The following is a 21,285-nucleotide window of genomic DNA, read 5'->3' on the forward strand; positions in this document are numbered from 1 at the left end:
GGCGCTCAAGATCTATGTGGATAGGACTTCAGCTATTCGGAAGTCAGATTCCTTATTTGTTCTCTACGATGCTGCTCGCCGTGGTTGGCCGGCTTCTAAACAGACTTTGTCTCGATGGATTCGACTGACCAACAGACAAGCTTATTTGGCAGCTTCTCGGGAACCTCCATCTTCAATTTCAGCGCACTCTACGCGCTCTGTGGGACCTTCGTGGGCAGCGGCCCGTGGGGTCTCCATGACTACTTTGTCGGGCGGCTACTTGGTCGGACCGACATACGTTTGTCAAATTCTACAAGTTTGACACTTTTGCGGCCTCTGCATCGCAGTTTGGCCGATCGGTTTTACAGGACTCTCAGCGCTCTCCCACCCGTTTTGGGAGCTCTGGGACGTCCCCATTGTAACTGCGCTCCAGTGGCCCCTAGTGGATGAAGGCGAAATCAGGATTTTGGTACTTACCGTTAAATCCCTTTCTCCGATTCCACAGGGGCCACTGGACGCCCACCCAGCGCTGTTTCCTCCTTTTTTGCTTAACGGTTTGCAGATCACTATGTGACTGTTTGGTTCTGGTTAACCTTTTTTGTTAGGTTATGTTCCAGGTTTGGTTTGTGTTATCCTGGTTTACAGGGCGGCGTTAACCTTCTCTACCTTAAAATTTGTTTATTCCAGCTCTCCTCGGGCACAGTTTTACGTAGACTGGCTTGGAGGGGGGACATAGTAGGGGAGGAGCTAGCCACAGTGTTAGAATTTTTAAAGTTCCAGCTCCCAATTACTGCCTACTATTTCCCCATTGTAACTGCGCTCCAGTGGCCCCTGTGGAATCTGAGAAAGGGATTTAACGGTAAGTACCAAAATCCTGATATTAGCCAGGGCATGGAAATAGTTTCTTCCTACCTGTTAATGCTAGAAATCCTAGGGAGATTATTTTTTTTCTGCTGGGTAAGAGGGACCCAAATGTCAATCCTCCCAATTCTCATGATGGATGACAAAAGTGGATCACGCTTGGTCATCTAAGCAACTGGCGTGCCAAACCTTAAGTACAATGACATGACCCGCAATCTGCCCATCTGTAGCTCCAAAACCGTCCTTTCAGCCTAAATAGATATCTATCTGCAATAACCACAAAATTGACACACATACCCCTTTCAGACAGAATCCGTTCTACCTGGTAATTTCATAAAATACGCGTGTCCTTTTTCTGTGTGAGAGGGTCAACCCGGGTTGAAATTCCTGAGACTTTGACCCTGGAATTTACCAGGGTTGGAGAACTGGGATTTTCGACCTGAGTTGACCCTTCAACACAGGCAAAATACCAATGTTGATCTGCAAATTACCGGGTCAATTCTCTACCTGGTAATTTGCTTGTTTGTGTGAAAGGTGGTGTCAGACAGAGCCCGGCAACATGACCTGGCACTGAAATGCTGGGTAATTGACAGGTTTTCTGTCTGAAAGTGGTATGACCTGAGCTTGTTTGGTTTTTAAAACGCATCCTTTGCTAAACTGCTGCAGCAGGTGAGTGATAACATATTGGTAATGTTTAGTATAAAGACATGCATTATTCAGATATATTTACATTTATTTACATTTCTAGTGCACATCTTTAATGTTGCGTTAAAATAAATGTATTTGGTTCCATTATTATCAAGGGGTTCATCTAAGAAAGCAACATTCCTACATTGAACAAGGCAAGAAGTGCCGCTATTGTGAGACTGTCTTCCATGAACGTTATGCCCTGATTCAGCACCAGAAGTCTCACAAAAATGAAAAGCGATTCAAGTGTGACCAGTGTGAATATGCTTGCAGACAGGTATGGCCCACTAGCTTTTTAGTATTAAACCTTTAATTTGTAGGGGTTTGTGCTGCTAGTAACCATCACTGGGAAAAAGTGGTTTAACATTCTCTACTCTTCTCCCAACTAGAATAACGGAGTGTACTGGTTCTGTACCATATGCAAATGATTGCTTGCCATAAGGAGATGGTTACATATTAGAAATCTGTAAATTCAATATTAAATAGAAATACAAATTATACACTGCTCAAAAAAATAAAGGGAACACTTAAACAACACAATGTAACTCCAAGTCAATCAAACTTCTGTGAAATCAAACTGTCCACTTAGGAAGCAACACTGATTGGCAATCAATTTCACATGCTGTTGTGCAAATGGAATAGACAACAGGTGGAAATTATATGCAATTAGCAGGACACCCCCAATAAAGGAGGAGTTCTGCAGGTGGTGACCACAGACCACTTCTCAGCTCCTATGCTTTCTGGCTGATGTTTTGGTCACTTTTGAAAGCTGGCGGTGCTTTCCCTCTAGGGGTAGCATGAGACTGAGTCTACAACCCACACAAGTGGCTCAGGTAGTGCAGCTCATCCAGGATGGCACATCGATGCGAGCTGTGGCAAGAAGGTTTGCTGTGTCTGTCAAAGTAGTGTCCAGAGCATGGAGGCGCTACCAGGAGACAGGCCAGTACATCAGGAGACGTGGACGAGGCCGTAGGAGGGCAACAACCCAGCAGCAGAACAGCTACCTCCGCCTTTGTGCAAGGAGGAACAGGAGGAGCACTGCCAGAGCCCTGCAAAATGACCTCCAGCAAGCCACAAATGTGCATGTGTCTACTCAAACGATCAGAAACAGACTCCATGAGGGTGGTATGAGGGCCCGACGTCCACAGGTGGGGGTTGTGCTTACAGCCCAACACCGTGCAGGACATTTGCCATTTGCTAGAGAACACAAAGATTGGCAAATTCGCCACTGGCGCCCTGTGCTCTTCACAGATGAAAGCAGGTTCTCACTGAGCACATGTGACAGAGTCTGGAGATGCCAAGGAGAACGTTCTGCTGCCTGCAACATCCTCTAGCATGACCGGTTTGGCAGTGGGTCAGTAATGGTGTGGGGTGGCATTTCTTTGGGGGGGCCGCATAGCCCTCCATGTGCTCGCCAGAGGTAGCCTGACTGCCATTAGGTACCGAGATGAGATCCTCAGACCCCTTATGAGGCCATATGCTGGTGCAGTTGGCCCTGGGTTCCTCCTAATGCAAGGTAATGCTAGACCTCATGTGGCTGGAGTGTGTCAGCAGTTCCTGCAAGACGAAGGCATTGATGCTATGGACTGGCCCGCCCGTTCCCCAGACCTGAATCTAATTGAGCACATCTGGGACATCATGTCTCGCTCCATCCACCAACACCACAGACTGTCCAGGAGTTGGCGGATATTTTAGTCAGGTCTGGGAGGAGATCCCTCAGGAGACCATCCGCCACCTCATCAGGAGCATGCCCAGGCATTGTAGGGAGGTCATACAGGCACGTGGAGGCCACACACACTACTGAGCCTCATTTTGACTTGTTTTAAGGACATTACATCAAAGTTGGATCAGCCTGTAGTGTGTATTTCCACTTTAATTTTGAGTGTGACTCCAAATCCAGACCTCCATGGGTTAATAAATGTGATTTACATTGATAATTTCTCTGACGTCCTAGTGGATGCTGGGAACTCCGTAAGGACCATGGGGAATAGCGGCTCCGCAGGAGACTGGGCACAAAAGTAAAGCTTTAGGACTACCTGGTGTGCACTGGCTCCTCCCCCTATGACCCTCCTCCAAGCCTCAGTTAGATTTTTGTGCCCGAACGAGAAGGGTGCACACTAGGGGCTCTCCTGAGCTGCTTAGTGAAAAGTTTAGTTTTAGGTTTTTTATTTTCAGTGAGACCTGCTGGCAACAGGCTCACTGCATCGAGGGACTAAGGGGAGAAGAAGCGAACTCACCTGCGTGCAGAGTGGATTGGGCTTCTTAGGCTACTGGACACCATTAGCTCCAGAGGGATCGAACACAGGCCCAGCCATGGAGTCCGGTCCCAGAGCCGCGCCGCCGGCCCCCTTACAGAGCCAGAAGCAAGAAGAGGTCCGGAAAATCGGCGGCAGAAGACATCCTGTCTTCACCAAGGTAGCGCACAGCACTGCAGCTGTGCGCCATTGCTCCTCAGCACACTTCACACTTCGGTCACTGAGGGTGCAGGGCGCTAGGGGGGGGCGCCCTGAGCAGCAATAAAAACACCTTGGCTGGCGAAAATACATCACATATAGCCCCCAGGGCTATATGGATGAATTTTAACCCCTGCCAGATTACACTGAAAAACGGGAGAAAAGGCCGCCGAAAGGGGCGGAGCCTATCTCCTCAGCACACTGGCGCCATTTTCCCTCACAGCTCCGATGGAGGGAAGCTCCCTGGCTCTCCCCTGCAGTCACTACACTACAGAAAGGGTTAAAAAAGAGAGGGGGGCACTAATTAGGCGCAGTATAAACAATACAGCAGCTATAAGGGGAAAAACACTTATATAAGGTTATCCCTGTATATATATATATATATATATATATATATATATATATATATATATATATATAGCGCTCTGGTGTGTGCTGGCAAACTCTCCCTCTGTCTCCCCAAAGGGCTAGTGGGGTCCTGTCCTCTATCAGAGCATTCCCTGTGTGTGCTGTGTGTCGGTACGTTTGTGTCGACATGTATGAGGAGGAAAATGATGTGGAGGCGGAGCAAATTGCCTGTAATAGGGATGTCACCCCCTAGGGGGTCGACACCTGAGTGGATGAACTGCTGGAAGGAATTACATGTCAGCTCTTTACAAAAGACAGTGATTGACATGAGACAGCCGGCTACTCAGCTTGTGCCTGTCCAGACGTCTCATAGGCCGTCAGGGGCTCTAAAGCGCCCGTTACCTCAGATGGCAAATACAGACGCCGACACGGATACTGACTCCAGTGTCGACGGTGAAGAGACAAATATGACTTCCAGTAGGGCCACACGTTACATGATTGAGGCAATGGAAAATGTTTTACACGTTTCTGATAATACGAGTACCACCAATAGGGGTATTATGTTCAGTGAGGAAAAACTACCTGTAGTTTTCCTGAATCTGAGAAATTAAATGAGGTGTGTGATGAAGCGTGGGTTTCCCCCGATAAACTGATAATTTCTAAAAAGTTATTGGCATATATCCTTTCCCGCCAGAGGTTAGGGTGCGTTGGGAAACACCCCCTAGGGGGGATAAAGCGCTCACACGCTTGTCAAAACAAGGGCTCTACCCTCTCCTGAGATGGCTGCCCTTAAGGATCCTGCTGATAGAAAGCAGGAGGGTATCCTAAAATGTATTTACACACATACTGGTGTTATACTGCGACCAGCAATCGCCTCAGCCTGGATGTGCAGTGCTGGGTTGGCGTGGTCGGATTCCCTGACTGAAAATATTGATACCCTAGATAGGGACAGTATATTATTGCCTGTAGAGCATTTAAAAGATGCATTTCTATAGATGTGTGATGCACAGCGGGATATTTGCCGACTGGCATCAAGAGTAAGTGCGCTGTCCATTTCTGCCAGAAGAAGGTTATGGACACGACAGTGGTCAGGTGATGCGGATTCCAAATGGCATATGGAAGAATTGCCTTATAAAGGGGAGGAGTTATTTGGGGTCGGTCTTTCAGACCTGGTGGCCACGGCAACAGCTGGGAAATACACGTTTTTACCCCAGGTCGCCTCTCAACATAAGAAGACGCCGTATTATCAGGCGCAGTCCTTTCTTTCCCATAAGGGCACGTGGGCAAAAGGTTCCTCATTTCTGCCCCGTGACAGAGGGAGAGGGAAACGGCTGCAGAAATCAGCCAGTTCCCAGGAACAGAAGCCCTCTCCCGCCTCTGCCAAGCCCTCAGCATGACGCTGGGGCTTTACAAGCAGACAGGGAGGCAGTGTTGGAAGCCATTCACAAGCTGTATTCCCAGCAGGTGATAATTAAGGTACCCCTCCTGCAACAGGGAAAGGGGTATTACTCCACACTGTTGTGGTACCGAAGCCGGACGGCTCGGTGAGACCGATTTTAAATCTAAAATCTTTGAACACTTACATACAGAGGTTCAAATTCAAGAGAAGGAGACTACATGGTGTCTCTGGACATCAAGGATGCTTACCTTCATGTCCAAATTTACCCTTCTCACCAAGGGTACCTCAGGTTTGTGGTACAGAACTGTCACTATCAGTTTCAGACGCTGCCGTTTGGATGGTCCACGGCACCCCGGGTCTTTACCAAGGTAATGGCCGAAATGATGATACTCCTTCGAAGGAAGGGAGTTTTAGTTATCCCTTACTTGGACGATCTCCTGATAAGGGTAAGATCCTGGGAACAGTTGGAGGTCGGTGTAGCACTATCTCAGGTAGTGTTGCGACAGCACGATTGGATTCTCAATATTCCAAAATCGCAGCTGGTTCCGACGACTCGTCTTCTGTTCCTAGGGATGATTCTGGACACAGTTCAGAAAAAGGTGTTTCTCCCGGAGGAGAGAGCCAGGGAGTTATCCGAGCTAGTCAGGAACCTCCTAAAACCGAGCCAAGTCTCAGTGCATCAATGCACAATGGTTCTGGGAAAAATGGTAGCTTCCTACGAAGCAAAGCCATTCGGCAGATTCCACGCAAGAACTTTCCAGTGGGACCTGCTGGACAAATGGTCCGGGTCGCATCTTAAGATGCATCAGCGGATAACCCGGTCACCAAGGACAAGGGTGTCCCTCCTGTGGTGGTTGCAGAGTGCTCATCTTCTAGAGGGCCGCAGAGTCGGCATTCAGGACTGGGTCCTGGTGACCACGGATGCCAGCCTGCGAGGCTGGGGAGCAGTCACACAGGGAAGAAATTTCCAGGGCTTATGGTCAAGCCTGGAGACATCATTTCACATAAATATCCTGGAGCTAAGGGCCATTTACAATGCTCTCAGCTTAGCAAGACCTCTGCTTCAAGGTCAGCCGGTGTTGATCCAGTCGGACAACATCACGGCAGTCACCCATGTAAACAGACAGGGTGGCACAAGAAGCAGTCAATGGCAGAAGCTGCAAGAATTCTTCGCTGGGCGGAAAATCATGGGATAGCACTGTCAGCAGTATTCATTCCGGGAGTGGACAACTGGGAAGCAGACTTCCTCAGCAGGCACGGCCTCCACCCGGGAGAGTGGGGACTTCACCCAGAAGTCTTCCACATGATTGTAAACCATTGGGAAAAACCAAAGGTGGACATGATGGCGTCCCGCCTAAACAAAAAATTGGACAGGTATTGCGCCAGGTCGAGGGACCCTCAGGCAATAGCTGTGGACGCTCTGGTAACACCGTTGGTGTACCAGTCAGTGTATGTGTTCCCTCCTCTTCCTCTCATACCAAAAGTACTGAGAATTATAAGACGGAGGGGAGTAAGAACTATACTTGTGGCTCCGGATTGGCCAAGAAGGACTTGGTACCCGGAACTTCAAGAGATGCTCACGGAGGACCCGTGGCCTCTACCTCTAAGAAGGGACCTGCTCCAGCAAGGACCCTGTCTATTCCAAGACTTACCGCGGCTGCATTTAACGGCAGGGCGGTTGAACGCCGGATCCTGAAGGAAAAAGGCATTCCGGATGAAGTCATCCCTACCCTGATCAAGCCAGGAAGGATGTAACCGCAAAGCATTATCACCGCATTTGGCGAAAATATGTTGCGGGGTGCGAGGCCAGTAAGGCCCCGATGGAGGAATTTTCAACTAGGTCGATTCCTGCATTTCCTGTAAACAGGAGTGTCTATGTGCCTAAAATTGGGGTCCATTAAGGTTCAAATTTCGGCCCTGTCAATTTTCTTCCAGAAAGAACTAACTTCAGTTCCTGAAGTTCAGACGTTTTGTAAAAGGGGTACTGCATATACAGCCTCCTTTTGTGCCTCCAGTGGCACCTTGGGATCTCAATGTAGTTTTGGGGTTCCTAAAGTCACATTGGTTTGAACCACTTGAATCTGTGGAGTTAAAATATCTCACATGGAAAGTGGTCATGTTGTTGGCCCTGGCCTCGGCCAGGCGCGTGTCAGAATTGGGGGCTTTATCCTGTAAAGGCCTGTATCTGATCTTCCAGACAGGGCGGAATTGAGGACTCATCCTCAATTTCTCCCTAAGGTGTTTTCAGCGTTTCACGTGAACCAGCCTATTGTGGTACCTGCGACTACTAGGGACTTGGAGGACTCCAAGTTGCTGGACGTAGTCAGGGCCCTGAAAATATATGTTTTCAGGACGGCTGGAGTCAGAAAATCTGACTCGCTGTTTATCCTGTATGCACCCAACAAGCTGGGTGCTCCTGCTTCTAAGCAGACTATTGCTCGTTGGATTTGTAGCACAATTCAGCTTGCACATTCTGTGGCAGGCCTGCCACAGCCAAAATCTGTAAAAGCCCATTCCACACGGAAAGTGGGCTCATCTTGGGCGACTGCCCGAGGGGTCTCGGCTTTACAACTTTGCCGAGCAGCTACTTGGTCAGGGGCAAACACGTTTGCTAAATTCTACAAATTTGATACCCTGGCTGAGGAGGACCTGGAGTTCTCTCATTCGGTGCTGCAGAGTCATCCGCACTCTCCCGCCCGTTTGGGAGCTTTGGTATAATCCCCATGGTCCTTACGGAGTTCCCAGCATCCACTAGGACGTCAGAGAAAATAAGAATTTACTTACCGATAATTCTATTTCTCATAGTCCGTAGTGGATGCTGGGCGCCCATCCCAAGTGCGGATTGTCTGCAATACTTGTACATAGTTATTGTTACAAAAATCGGGTTATTGTGGTTGTGAGCCATCTTTCCAGAGGCTCCTCTGTTATCATGCTGTTAACTGGATTCAGATCACAGGTTGTACGGTGTGATCGGTGTGGCTGGTATGAGTCTTACCCGGGATTCATAAATCCTTCCTTATTGTGTACGCTCGTCCGGGCACAGTATCCTAACTGAGGCTTGGAGGAGGGTCATAGGGGGAGGAGCCAGTGCACACCAGGTAGTCCTAAAGCTTTACTTTTGGGCCCAGTCTCCTGCGGAGCCGCTATTCCCCATGGTCCTTACGGAGTTCCCAGCATCCACTACGGACCATGAGAAATAGAATTATCGGTAAGTAAATTCTTATTTTTTGTGATTTTGTTGTCAGCACATTCAACTATGTAAAGAACAAAGTATTTAATTAGAATATTTCATTCATTCAGATCTAGGATGTGTTAAGTGTTCCCTTTTATTTCTCTAACGTCCTAGTGGATGCTGGGAACTCCGTAAGGACCATGGGGAATAGCGGGCTCCGAAGGAGGCTGGGCACTCTAGAAAGATCTTAAACTACCTGGTGTGCCCTGGCTCCTCCCACTATGACCCTCCTCCAAGCCTCAGTTAGATTTCGTGCCCGGCCGAGGTTGGATGCACACTAGGGGCTCTCCTGAGCTCTTAGAAAGTTATAGTCTTAGAATTTGTTATTTTCAGTGAGACCTGCTGGCAACAGGCTCACTGCAGCGAGGGACTAAGGGGAGAAGAAGCGAACTCGCCTGCTTGCAGCCGGATTGGGCTTCTTAGGCTACTGGACACCATTAGCTCCAGAGGGATCGACCGCAGGCCCAGCCTTGATGTTCGGTCCCGGAGCCGCGCCGCCGTCCCCCTTACAGAGCCAGAAGCAAGAAGATGGTCCGGAAAATCGGCGGCATGAAGACTCTGTCTTCACCAAGGTAGCGCACAGCACTGCAGCTGTGCGCCATTGCTCCTCTCACACACTTCACACTCCGGTCACTGAGGGTGCAGGGCGCTGGGGGGGGCGCCCTGAGGCAGCAATAAAAACACCTTGGCTGGCTAAAATACCTCAATATATGGACCCAGGGGCTATATATGAGGTAAATGCCCCTGCCAGAATTCCATAAAAAACGGGAGAATAGGCCGCGAAAAAGGGGCGGAGCCTATCTCCTCGGCACACTGGCGCCATTTTTCCCTCACAGCTCGGCTGGAGGGAAGCTCCCTGGCTCTTCCCTGCAATTCTACAGTACAGTAAGAGGGAAAAGAGAGGGGGGGCATTAAAATTGGCACTGTATACAGTATATTATATAAAAGCTATTAGGGACATAACTCAGTTAGTCCCTGTATATATATAGCGCTCTGGTGTGTGCTGGCATACTCTTACTCTGTCCCCCCAAAGGGCTTTTGTGGGTCCTGTCCTCGTTTAGAGCATTCCCTGTGTGTCTGCGGTGTGTCGGTACGGCTGTGTCGACATGTTGAATGAGGAGGCTTATATGGTGACAGAACAGAGGCCGATATATGTGATGTCGCCCCCTGTGGGGCCGACACCAGAGTGGATGGATAGGTGAAAGGTATTAACCGACAGTGTCAACTCCTTACATAAAAGGGTGGATGACGTAACAGCTGTGGGACAGCCGGCTTCGCAGCCCGCGCCTGCCCAGGCGTCTCAAAGGCCATCAGGGGCTCAAAAACGCCCGCTCTCTCAGATGGCAGACACAGATGTCGACACGGAGTCTGATTCCAGTGTCGACAAGGTGGAGACATATACACAATCCACTAGGAACATCCGTGACGTGATCCCGGCAATAAAATATGTGTTATACATTTCTGACTTTAACCCAAGCACCTCTAAAAATGGGTTTTAGGTTTGGGGAGAAAAAACAGGCAGTGTTTTGTTCCCCCATCAGATGAATAAATGAAGTGTGTGAAAGCGTGGGTTCCCCCGTTAAGAAACTGGTAATTTATAAAAAGTTACTGATGGCGTACCCTTTCCCGCCAGGTGGATAAGTTACGCTGGGAGATATCCCCTAGGGTGGATAAGGCGCTCACACGTTTGTCAAAAAAGGTGGCACTGCCGTCTTAGGATACGGCCACTTTAATAGATACCTGTTGATAAAAAACAGGAGGCTATCCTGAAGTCTGTATTTACACACTCAGGTACTAGACTGAGACCTGCAGATAGTGCTGCTGCAGCGTGGTCGGTGACCCTGTCAAACAGGGATACTAGTTGGAAAACATAAAAACATATTAAAGACGTCGTCTTATATATGGGGGATGCACAGAGGGATATTTTGCCGGCTGGCATCCAAAATAAATGTAATGTCCATTCTGTCAGGAGGGTATTAGAGACCTGTCACTGGACAGGTGATGCTGACTTAAAAAGCGCATAGAGAGCCTTATAAGGGTGAGGAATTATTTGGGGATGGTCTCTGGGACCTCGTATCCACAGCAACTGCTGGGAAGAAATAATTTTACCTCAGGTTTCCTCACAGACAAAGGTACAGTCCTTTCGGCTTCAGAAAAGCAAGCGGGTCAAATGGCGCTTCCTTTCTGTACAGAGACAAGGGTAGAGGGAAAAAAGCTGCACCAGTCAGCCTGTTCCCAGAATCAAGATTCTTCCCCCGCCTCCTGTGAGGCCACACCATGACGCGGGTGCTCCACAGGTGTAGCCAGGTACGGTGGGGGGCCGTCTCAAAAAATTTCAGCAATTAGTGGGCTCGCTCACAGGTGGATCCCTGTTTCTTTCAAGTAGTATTTCAGGGGTACAAGCTGGAATTCGAGATGTCTCCCCCCAGCCGTTTCCTAAAATATGCCTTGCTGACAACTCCCTCAGGCAGGGAGGCTGTGCTAGAGGCAATTAATAAGCGGTATTCCCAGCAGGTAATACTCAAGGTGCCCCTACTTCAACAAGGACGGGGTTACTATTCCACACGGGTTGGGGTACCGAAACCGCATGGTTCGGTGTGACCCATTTTATATTTAAAATCCTTGAACACAAAAATTCAAGTTCAAGATGGAATCGCTCAGGGCGGTTATTCCAAGCCTGGACGAGGGGGATTACATGGTATCCTGGGACATCAAGGATGCTTACCTGCATGTCCCCATTTACCATCCTCGCCAGGAGTACCTCAGATTTGTGGTACAGGATTACCATTACCAAGTCCAGACACTGCCGTTTGGACTGTACATGGCACCGAGGGTGTTTTATCAAGGTAATGGCCGAAATGTTGATACTCCTTCAAAAAAAAGGGAGTTGTAATTATCCCGTACTTGGACAATCTCGTTATAAGGGCGAGGTCCAAGGAGCAGTTGGTAGTCGGGGTAGCACTATTTTGGAAAGTGCTACAACAGCATGGTTGGATTCTAAACAGTCCAAAGTCACAGCTGGTTCCTATGACACGTCTACTGTTCCTGGGGATGGTTCTGGACATAAACCAGAAATAGTGTTTCTCCCGGAGGAGAAAGCCAAGGAGTTGTCATCTCTAGTCAGAGACCTCCTGAAGCCAAAATAGGTAGCGGTGCATCATTGCACGCGAGTCCTGGGAAAAATGGTAGCTTCCTACGAAGCAATCCCATTAGGCAGGTTCCATACAAGAACTTTTCAGAGGGACCTGTTGGACAAGTGGTCCGGATCGCATCTTCCGATGCATAGGCTGATGACCCTGTCTCCAAGGACCAGGGTATCTCTACTATGGTGGCTGCAGAGTGCCCATCTTCAAGAGGGCCGCAGGTTCGGCATACAGGACTAGGTCCTAGTGACCATGGATTCCAGCCTTTGAGGCTGGGAGGCAGTCACACAGGGAAGAAATTTCCAGGGACTTTGGTCAAGTCAGGTTATTTCCCTACACATAAATATTCTGGACCTGAGGGCCATTTACAATGCCCTGAGGCCGGCAAGGCCTCTGCTTCAAAACCAGCCGGTACTGATCCAATCAGACAACATCACGGCAGTCGCCCATGTAAACCAACAGGGCGGCACAAGAAGCAGGATGGCGATGGCAGAAGCCACAAGGATTCTCCGATAGGCGGAAAATCATGTGTTAGCACTGTCAGCAGTGTTCATTCCCGGAGTGGACAACTGGGAAGCAGATCTTCTCAACAGACACGACCTCCACCCGGGAGAATGGGGACTTCCTCCAGAAGTCTTCCAATAGGATTGTACACCATTGGGAAAGGCCACAGGTGGACATGATGGCGTCCCGCCTCAACAAAAAGCTATAAAAGATATTGCACCGGGTCAAGGGACCCTCAGGCGATAGCTATGGACGCTCTGGTAACACCGTGGGTGTACCAGTCGGTTTATGTGTTCTCCCCTCTGCCTCTCATACCAAAGGTACTGAGAATAATAAGAAGGCGAGGAGTAAGAACGATACTCGTGGATGGCCAAGAAGAGCTTGGTACCCAGAACTTCAAGAATTTATATCAGAGGACCCATGGCCTCTGCCACTCAGACAGGACCTGCGGCAGCAGGGGCCCTGTCTGTTCCAAGACTTACCGCGGCTGCGTTTGTCAGCATGGCGGTTGAACGCCGGATCCTGAAGGAAAAGGGCATTCCGGAGGAAGTCATTCCTACGCTTACTAAAGCCAGGAAAGAGGTTACAGCAACTCATTATCACCGCATATGGCGAAAATATGTTGCATGGTGTGAGGCCGAAAGGGCCCCAACAGAGGAATTTCAACTAGGTCGATTTCTGCATTTCCTGCAAGCAGGAGTGACTATGGGCCTTAAATTGGGTTCCATTAAGGTACAGATCTCGGCTCTGTCGATTTTCTTTCAAAAAGAACTAGCTTCAGTACCTGAAGTTCAGACATTTATAAAAGGAGTGCTGCAGAGTCAGCCCCCGTTGGTGCCTCCTGTGGCACCTTGGGATCTCAACGTGGTGTTGAGTTTCTTAAAATCACATTGGTTTGAACCACTAAAAACCGTGGATCTGAAATATCTCACGTGGAAGGTGGTTATGTTATTGGCCTTGGCTTCTGCCAGGCGAGTATCAAAGTTGGCGGCTTTGTCTTGTAAAAGCCCTTATTTGATTTTCCATATGGATAGGGCAGAATTGAGGACTCGTCCCCAGTTTCTCCCAAAGGTGGTGTCAGCGTTTCACCTGAACCAGCCTATTGTGGTGCCTAGGCTACTAGGGACTTGGAGGACTCCAAGTTGCTAGACGTTGTCAGGGCACTGAAAATATATGTTTCCAGAACGGCTAGAGTCAGAAAATCTGACTCGCTGTTTATCCTATATGCACCTAACAAGCTGGGTGCTCCTGCTTCTAAGCAGACTATTGCTCGTTGGATTTGTAGTACAATTCAGCTTGCACATACTGTGGCAGGCCTGCCACAGCCAAAATCTGTCAATGCCCATTCCACAAGGAAGGTGGGCTCATCTTGGGCGGCTGCCCGAGAGGTCTCGGCTTTACAATTTTGCCGAGCAGCTACTTGGTCAGGGGCAAACACGTTTGCAAAAATTCTACAAATTTGATACCCTGGCTGAGGAGGACCTGGAGTTCTCTCATTCAGTGCTGCAGAGTCATCCGCACTCTCCCGCCCGTTTGGGAGCTTTGGTATAATCCCCATGGTCCTTACGGAGTTCCCAGCATCCACTAGGACGTTAGAGAAAATAAGAATTTACTCACCGGTAATTCTATTTCTCGTAGTCCGTAGTGGATGCTGGGCGCCCATCCCAAGTGCGGTTTATCTGCAATACTTGTACATAGTTATGGTTAACTAAATCGGGTTATTGTTGAGCCATCTGTTGAGAGGCTCTATTGTTTCATACTGTTAACTGTGTTTCATATCACGAGTTGTACGGTGTGATTGGTGTGGCTGGTATGAGTCTTACCCGGGATTCAAAATCCTTCCTTATTGTGTACGCTCGTCCGGGCACAGTACCTAACTGAGGCTTGGAGGAGGGTCATAGTGGGAGGAGCCAGTGCACACCAGGTAGTCTAAGATCTTTCTAGAGTGCCCAGCCTCCTTCGGAGCCCGCTATTCCCCATGGTCCTTACGGAGTTCCCAGCATCCACTACGGACTACGAGAAATAGAATTACCGGTGAGTAAATTCTTATTTTTTTTGAGCAGTGTATTAACAAAGATAGCCATAATCACTGGCTATATTTACTTTATTAGTGCCTGTAGTTTTCTGTGTGCTGTAAACAAATGGGGATCCTTTAACTCACCCCTAAAGTAAAGGCAATAAATAATTGACCTTAAATTGATGGAGACCGTCTTATAATCGCCATCTCCTTTTTCTCTAACGTCCTAAGTGGATGCTATGGTCTCCGTAAGGACCATGGGGAATAGCGGCTCCGCAGGAGACTGGGCACAACTAAAGAAAGCTTTAGGACTACCTGGTGTGCACTGGCTCCTCCCTCTATGACCCTCCTCCAGACCTCAGAATCTTGTGCCCGGCTGAGCTGGATGCACACTAGGGGCTCTCCTGAGCTCCTAGAAAAAGAAAGTTTATTTTAGGTTTTTTATTTTCAGTGAGATCTGCTGGCAACAGACTCACTGCTACGAGGGACTAAGGGGAGAAGAAGCGAACCTACCTACTTGCAGCTAGCTTGGGCTTCTTAGGCTACTGGACACCATTAGCTCCAGAGGGATCGAACACAGGCCCAGCCTCGGTCGTCCGGAGCCGCGCCGCCGTCCCCCTTACAGAGCCAGAAGTAAGAAGATGGTCCAGAAAATCGGCGGCAGAAGACTGCGGTCTTCAACAAGGTAGCGCACAGCACTGCAGCTGTGCGCCATTGCTCCTCATGCACACCTCACACTCCGGTCACTGATGGGTGCAGGGCGCTGGGGGGGGGGCGCCCTGAGCAGCAATATTAAACACCTTGCTGGCATAAAAAGCACATAATATAGTCCTAGAGGCTATATATGTGAAAAATACCCCTGCCAGATATCCAGAAAAAAGCGGGAGAAGTCAGCCGAAAAAGGGGCGGGGCTATCTCCCTCAGCACACTGGCGCCATTTTTCCCTCACAGCTCCGCTGGAAGGATCGCTCCCAGGCTCTCCCCTGCAGTTTCAAGACTACAAAGGGTAAAAAAGAGGGGGGGCACTTAATTTTGGCGCAGTAATATATATATATATATATATATATATATATATATATATATATAAGCAGCTATAGGGGAAAATCACTCAGTTATAGTGTTAATCCCTGTGTTATATAGCGCTCTGGTGTGTGCTGGCATACTCTCTCTGTCTCCCCAAAGGGCTTTGTGGGGTCCTGTCCTCAGTCAGAGCATTCCCTGTGTGTGTGTGTGGTGTGTCGGTACGGCTGTGTCGACATGTTTGATGAGGAGGCTTATGTGGAGGCGGAGCAGATGCCGATAAATGTGATGTCACCCCCTGCGGGGCCGACACCTGAGTGGATGGACTTGTGGAAGGAATTACGTGAAAGTGTCAACTCCTTACATAAAAGGTTTGACGACATAGCAGATGTGGGACAGCCGGCTTCTCAGCTCGTGCCTGCCCAGCTGTCTCAAAAGCCATCAGGGGCTCTAAAACGCCCGCTACCTCAGATGGCAGACACAGATGTCGACACAGATACTGAATCCAGTGTCGACGACGATGAGACTAATGTAACTTCCAATAGGGCCACACGTTACATGATTGAGGAAATGAAAAGTGTGTTACACATTTCTGATACTAACCCAGCTACCACAAAAAAGGGTATGATGTTTGGGGAGAAAAAACTACCAGTGGTTTTTCCCCCATCTGAGGAATTAAATGAAGTGTGTGAAGAAGCGTGGGCTTCCCCCGATAAGAAACTGGTAATTTCTAAAAAGTTACTAATGGCGTACCCTTTCCCGCCAGAGGATAGGTCACGTTGGGAGACATCCCCTAGGGTGGATAAAGCGCTCACACGCCTGTCAAAGAAGGTGGCACTACCGTCTCCGGATACGGCCGCCCTAAAGGAGCCTGCTGATAGGAAGCAGGAGGCTATCCTGAAGTCTGTATATACACACTCAGGCATTATACTGAGACCAGCTATTGCTGCAGCTGCGTGGTCAGATTCCCTGTCGGAAAATATAGATACCCTTGACAGGGACACTGTATTGCTAACCATAGAGCATATAAAAGAGGCAGTCTTATACATGAGAGATGCACAGAGGGATATTTGCCGGCTGGCATCTAAAATAAGTGCAATGTCCATTTCTGCCAGGAGAGGATTATAGACTCAGCAGTGGACAGGGGATGCAGATTCTAAAAGGCACATGGAAGTTTTGCCTTACAAGGGTGAGGAGTTGTTTGGGGATGGTCTCTCGGACCTCGTTTCCACAGCGACAGCTGGGAAGTCAGCATTTTTACCCCATGTTCCCTCACAGCCAAAGAAAGCACTGTATTATCAGGTACAGTCCTTTCGGCCCCAAAAAGGCAAGCGGGTTAAAGGCGCGTCCTTTCTGCCCAGAGGTAGAGGGAAAAAGCTGCAGCATACAGCCAGTTCCCAGGAACAAAAGTCCTCCCCCGCTTCCTCTAAGTCCACCGCATGACGCTGGGGCTCCACAGGCGGAGCCAGGTACGGTGGGGGCCCGTCTCAAGAACTTCAGCAATCAGTGGGCTCGCTCACGGGTGGATCACTGGATTCTTCAAGTGGTATCTCAGGGCTACAAGCTGGAATTCGAGGCGTCTCCCCCTCGCCGTTTCCTCAAATCTGCCTTGCCGACAACTCCCTCAGCCAGGGAGGCTGTGCTAGAGGCAATTCACAAGCTGTATTCCCAGCAGGTGATAGTCAAGGTGCCCCTCCTTCAACAAGGACGGGGTTACTATTCCACAATGTTTGTGGTACCGAAACCGGACGGTTCGGTGAGACCCATTTTAAATTTTAAATCCTTGAACACATATATAAAAAAATTCAAGTTCAAGACGCAATCGCTCAGGGCGGTTATTTCAAGCCTGGACGAGGGGGATTACATGGTATCACTGGACATCAAGGATGCTTACCTGCATGTCCCCATTTACCATCCTCACCAGGAGTACCTCAGATTTGTGGTACAGGATTGTCATTACCAATTCCAGACGTTGCCGTTTGGTCTGTCCACGGCACCGAGGGTATTTACCAAGGTAATGGCCGAAATGATGATACTCCTTCGAAAAAAGGGAGTTTTTAATTATCCCGTACTTGGACGATCTCCTGATAAAGGCGAGGTCCAGCGAGCAGTTGCTAGTCGGGGTAGCACTATCTCGGGAGGTGCTACAACAGCACGGTTGGATTCTAAATATTCCAAAGTCACAGCTGGTCCCTACGACTCGTCTACTGTTCCTGGGGATGGTTCTGGACACAGAACAGAAAAAAGTGTTTCTCCCGGAGGAGAAAGCCAAGGAGCTGTCATCTCTAGTCAGAGGCCTCCTGAAACCAAAACAGGTGTCGGTGCATCACTACACGCGAGTCCTGGGAAAAATGGTAGCTTCCTACGAAGCAATTCCATTCGGCAGGTTCCATGCAAGGACCTTTCAGTGGGACCTGTTGGACAAATGGTCCGGATCACATCTTCAGATGCATCGTCTGATAACCCTGTCTCCAAGGACCAGGGTGTCTCTGCTGTGGTGGCTGCAGAGTGCTCATCTTCAAGAGGTCCGCAGATTCGGCATACAGGACTGGGTCCTGGTGACCACGGATGCCAGCCTTCGAGGCTGATGGGCAGACACACAGGGAAGAAACTTCCAAGGAATATGGTCAAGTCAGGAGACTTCCCTGCACATAAATATTCTGGAACTGAGGGCCATTTACAATGCCCTAAGTCAGGCAAGACCCTTGCTTCAAAACCAGCCGTTACTGATCCAGTCAGACAACATCACGGCAGTCGCCCATGTAAATCGACAGGGCGGCACAAGAAGCAGGATGGCGATGGCAGAAGCCACAAGGATTCTCCGATGGGCAGAAAATCACGTGTTAGCACTGTCAGCAGTGTTCATTCCGGGAGTGGACAACTGGGAAGCAGACTTCCTCAGCAGGCACGACCTCCACCCGGGAGAGTGGGGACTTCATCAAGAAGTCTTCCAACTGATTGTAAACCGTTGGGAAAGGCCACAGGTGGACATGATGGCGTCCCGCCTAAACAAAAAGCTGGAAAAATATTGCGCCAGGTCGAGAGACCCTCAGGCGATAGCTGTGGACGCTCTAGTGACACCGTGGGTGTACCAGTCGGTTTATGTGTTCCCTCCTCTTCCTCTCATACCCAGGGTGCTGAGGATAATAAGAAGAGGAGTAAGAACTATACTCATTGTTCCGGATTGGCCAAGAAGAGCTTGGTACCCGGAACTTCAAGAAATGATCACAGAGGACCCATGGCCTCTGCCGCTCAGACAGGACCTGCTACAACAGGGGCCCTGTCTGTTCCAAGACTTACCGCGGCTGCGTTTGACGGCATGGCGGTTGAACGCAGGATCCTGAAGGAAAAGGGCATTCCGGAGGAAGTCATTCCTACGCTGATAAAAGCTAGGAAAGAGGTTACCGCGAACCATTATCACCGCATATGGCGAAAATATGTTGCGTGGTGTGAGGCTAAGAAGGCCCCAATGGAAGAATTTCAGCTGGGCCGATTTTTGCACTTCCTACAGTCAGGGGTGACTATGGACCTAAAATTGGGTTCCATTAAGGTCCAAATTTCGGCTCTATCGATTTTCTTCCAGAAAGAACTGGCTTCACTGCCTGAAGTTCAGACATTTGTTAAGGGAGTGCTGCATATTCAGCCCCCTTTTGTGCCTCCAGTGGCACCTTGGGATCTCAACGTGGTGTTGGATTTCCTAAAGTCACATTGGTTTGAGCCACTTAAAACCGTGGCATTAAAATATCTCACGTGGAAAGTGGTCATGCTGTTGGCCTTCGCTTCGGCCAGGCGTGTCAGAATTGGCGGCTTTGTCATGTAAAAGCCCTTATCTGATTTTCCATATGGATAGGGCAGAATTGAGGACTCGTCCCCAGTTTCTCCCTAAGGTGGTATCAGCCTTTCATTTGAACCAACCTATTGTGGTGCCTGCGGCTACTAAAGACTTGGAGGATTCCAAGTTGTTGGACGTAGTCAGGGCCCTGAAAATGTATGTTTCTCCTTCATCCACTAGGGGCCACTGGAGTGTAGTTACAATGGGGAGATAGTAGGTGGTATTGGTAGCTGGCACTTTAAAAATTCTCACACTGTGGCTAGCTCCTCCCCTACTATCTCCCCTCCAAGCCAGTCTTAGTTAAGTGCCCGAGGTAGCTGGTTCACTTGGGTTTAGCTGAAGAATTTTCTTCTTTTTTCTTTATTATTTTATTTTTCTTACACACACTCACAGACTGGCAGCTCTGCCACTGCCAGTCTGCACCGTGGGAGCTGCCGGCGGGGTCCCATCGCAGCTGCGTGCGGCTAGGGATGGGCCCCGGCTGAGGGAGACACTGAGCTCTCCTGAGTTGGCGGACACCGCTGCGTGCGGCGCGTGTCGCGGCCACTCCATCCAGCAGAAGATTCCGGCAGCATGGCAGCGGTGAGTATCAAAAATGGTCGGACACCGCTGCGTGCGGCTTGTGTCGGGACCACCCCACCACAGAAGATTCCGGCTGGACGCCGCTGCGTGCGGCGTGTGTCGGGGCCGATCCACCAAGAACACAGTGGTGAGTGAAGTATACTTTATTTGTGGTGGCTATGTATGTTTTTAGAGCAATCTGTTTATTGTTGTACAACCCACTCCAGAAGGGCTCTCTGGGGCTGTAATGTACTTTATTGTATCCTTACCTGTCCTCCTCATGGAGAAACAGACAGGATGATTGGGGGAGGCTGAGTATGTGTTTATACAACCCTGACTGAAAAACGGGTGTGTGTCATTCTGATAACCCTCTGCTCCCCCAGCTCCCCGCACCCCCCGCACAGATCCCCACTCAGCGCGACTCACAGAGCCGGCACAGGGATCCCGCTCGAGCGCAAAGCAATGTTTAAATTTGGCGCCTTGTACGGAGGGGGCGGAGCTAAGTCCCGCTCTGTAGAGCGAGCTCAGCGCTCCCTGCTCCCAGGCGGCGACTCGCGCTCTGTTCAGCGCAACACTCCCCGGCGGCGGCTAGCAGATACAGGGCTCTACTAGCGCTGTATAGCGGGCTCAGCGCTCCCCGGCGGTGACTCGCAGGCCCAGCGGAGGGTACAGCTCGCTTCCCGCTTAGTTTTGCAATAAGGCGCCATAGCCGGGGGGCGGAGCTAACTCCTGCTCTGTACAGCGGGCTCAGCATTCTCCGCTCCCCGGCCACTGTTATAGTGTAATAGGCATTTATGTGAGTTTAATGCACATGGTGCTGGGGAGAATGTGATATAGTCAGAGTGGCTCAGCACTAATCCAGTTATCCACTATATAGATTTTATCGCATAGCCCAGAGGAGTTTCACTCTGGCGGCCATTTCCTCCCTGCACAGACCTGGCTTCATATTTGCAGTGTCTCCTATAGCCCAGTGGGCTAATCTTGCATACTCAGAGACAAATACAAATAAAGTCCCAGGTATATTAACAGTTAACCCGCTTTACTCAGTGGGCTCCCAGGTCTCCCCATCGCTAGGCAACAGCTCTGGGATTTGTAACTTTTCGATACTTCAGGCTGCTGAAATATAGATACATTCCTCCTGCAGTAGAGTCCTCTACCCAGCATTTTCCTACTTGCAAATCAGGGAACCTGCTCTATTACAGTAGCTGGGACTCAGCTCAATAATAATTAAAAGGATCTACTGTGCAGT

At 49.5% G+C, this 21,285-nt stretch overlaps 1 protein-coding gene across 2 annotated transcripts in view; it reads left to right on the top strand.

Moving 5' to 3' along the window:
* CTCF (CCCTC-binding factor) overlaps positions 1-21,285 on the top strand; it is a 336,867-nt gene that overhangs the window by 211,177 nt on the left and 104,405 nt on the right. For both annotated transcript variants that reach the window (XM_063945251.1, XM_063945250.1), the window contains exon 7: positions 1,644-1,804. In XM_063945251.1, the coding sequence (XP_063801321.1) occupies positions 1,644-1,804 (161 nt within the window). The remainder of the gene's footprint in view (positions 1-1,643; positions 1,805-21,285) is intronic.

This window comes from Pseudophryne corroboree, chromosome 11 (assembly GCF_028390025.1).
Source record: "Pseudophryne corroboree isolate aPseCor3 chromosome 11, aPseCor3.hap2, whole genome shotgun sequence".
Classification (NCBI taxonomy): domain Eukaryota; kingdom Metazoa; phylum Chordata; class Amphibia; order Anura; family Myobatrachidae; genus Pseudophryne; species Pseudophryne corroboree.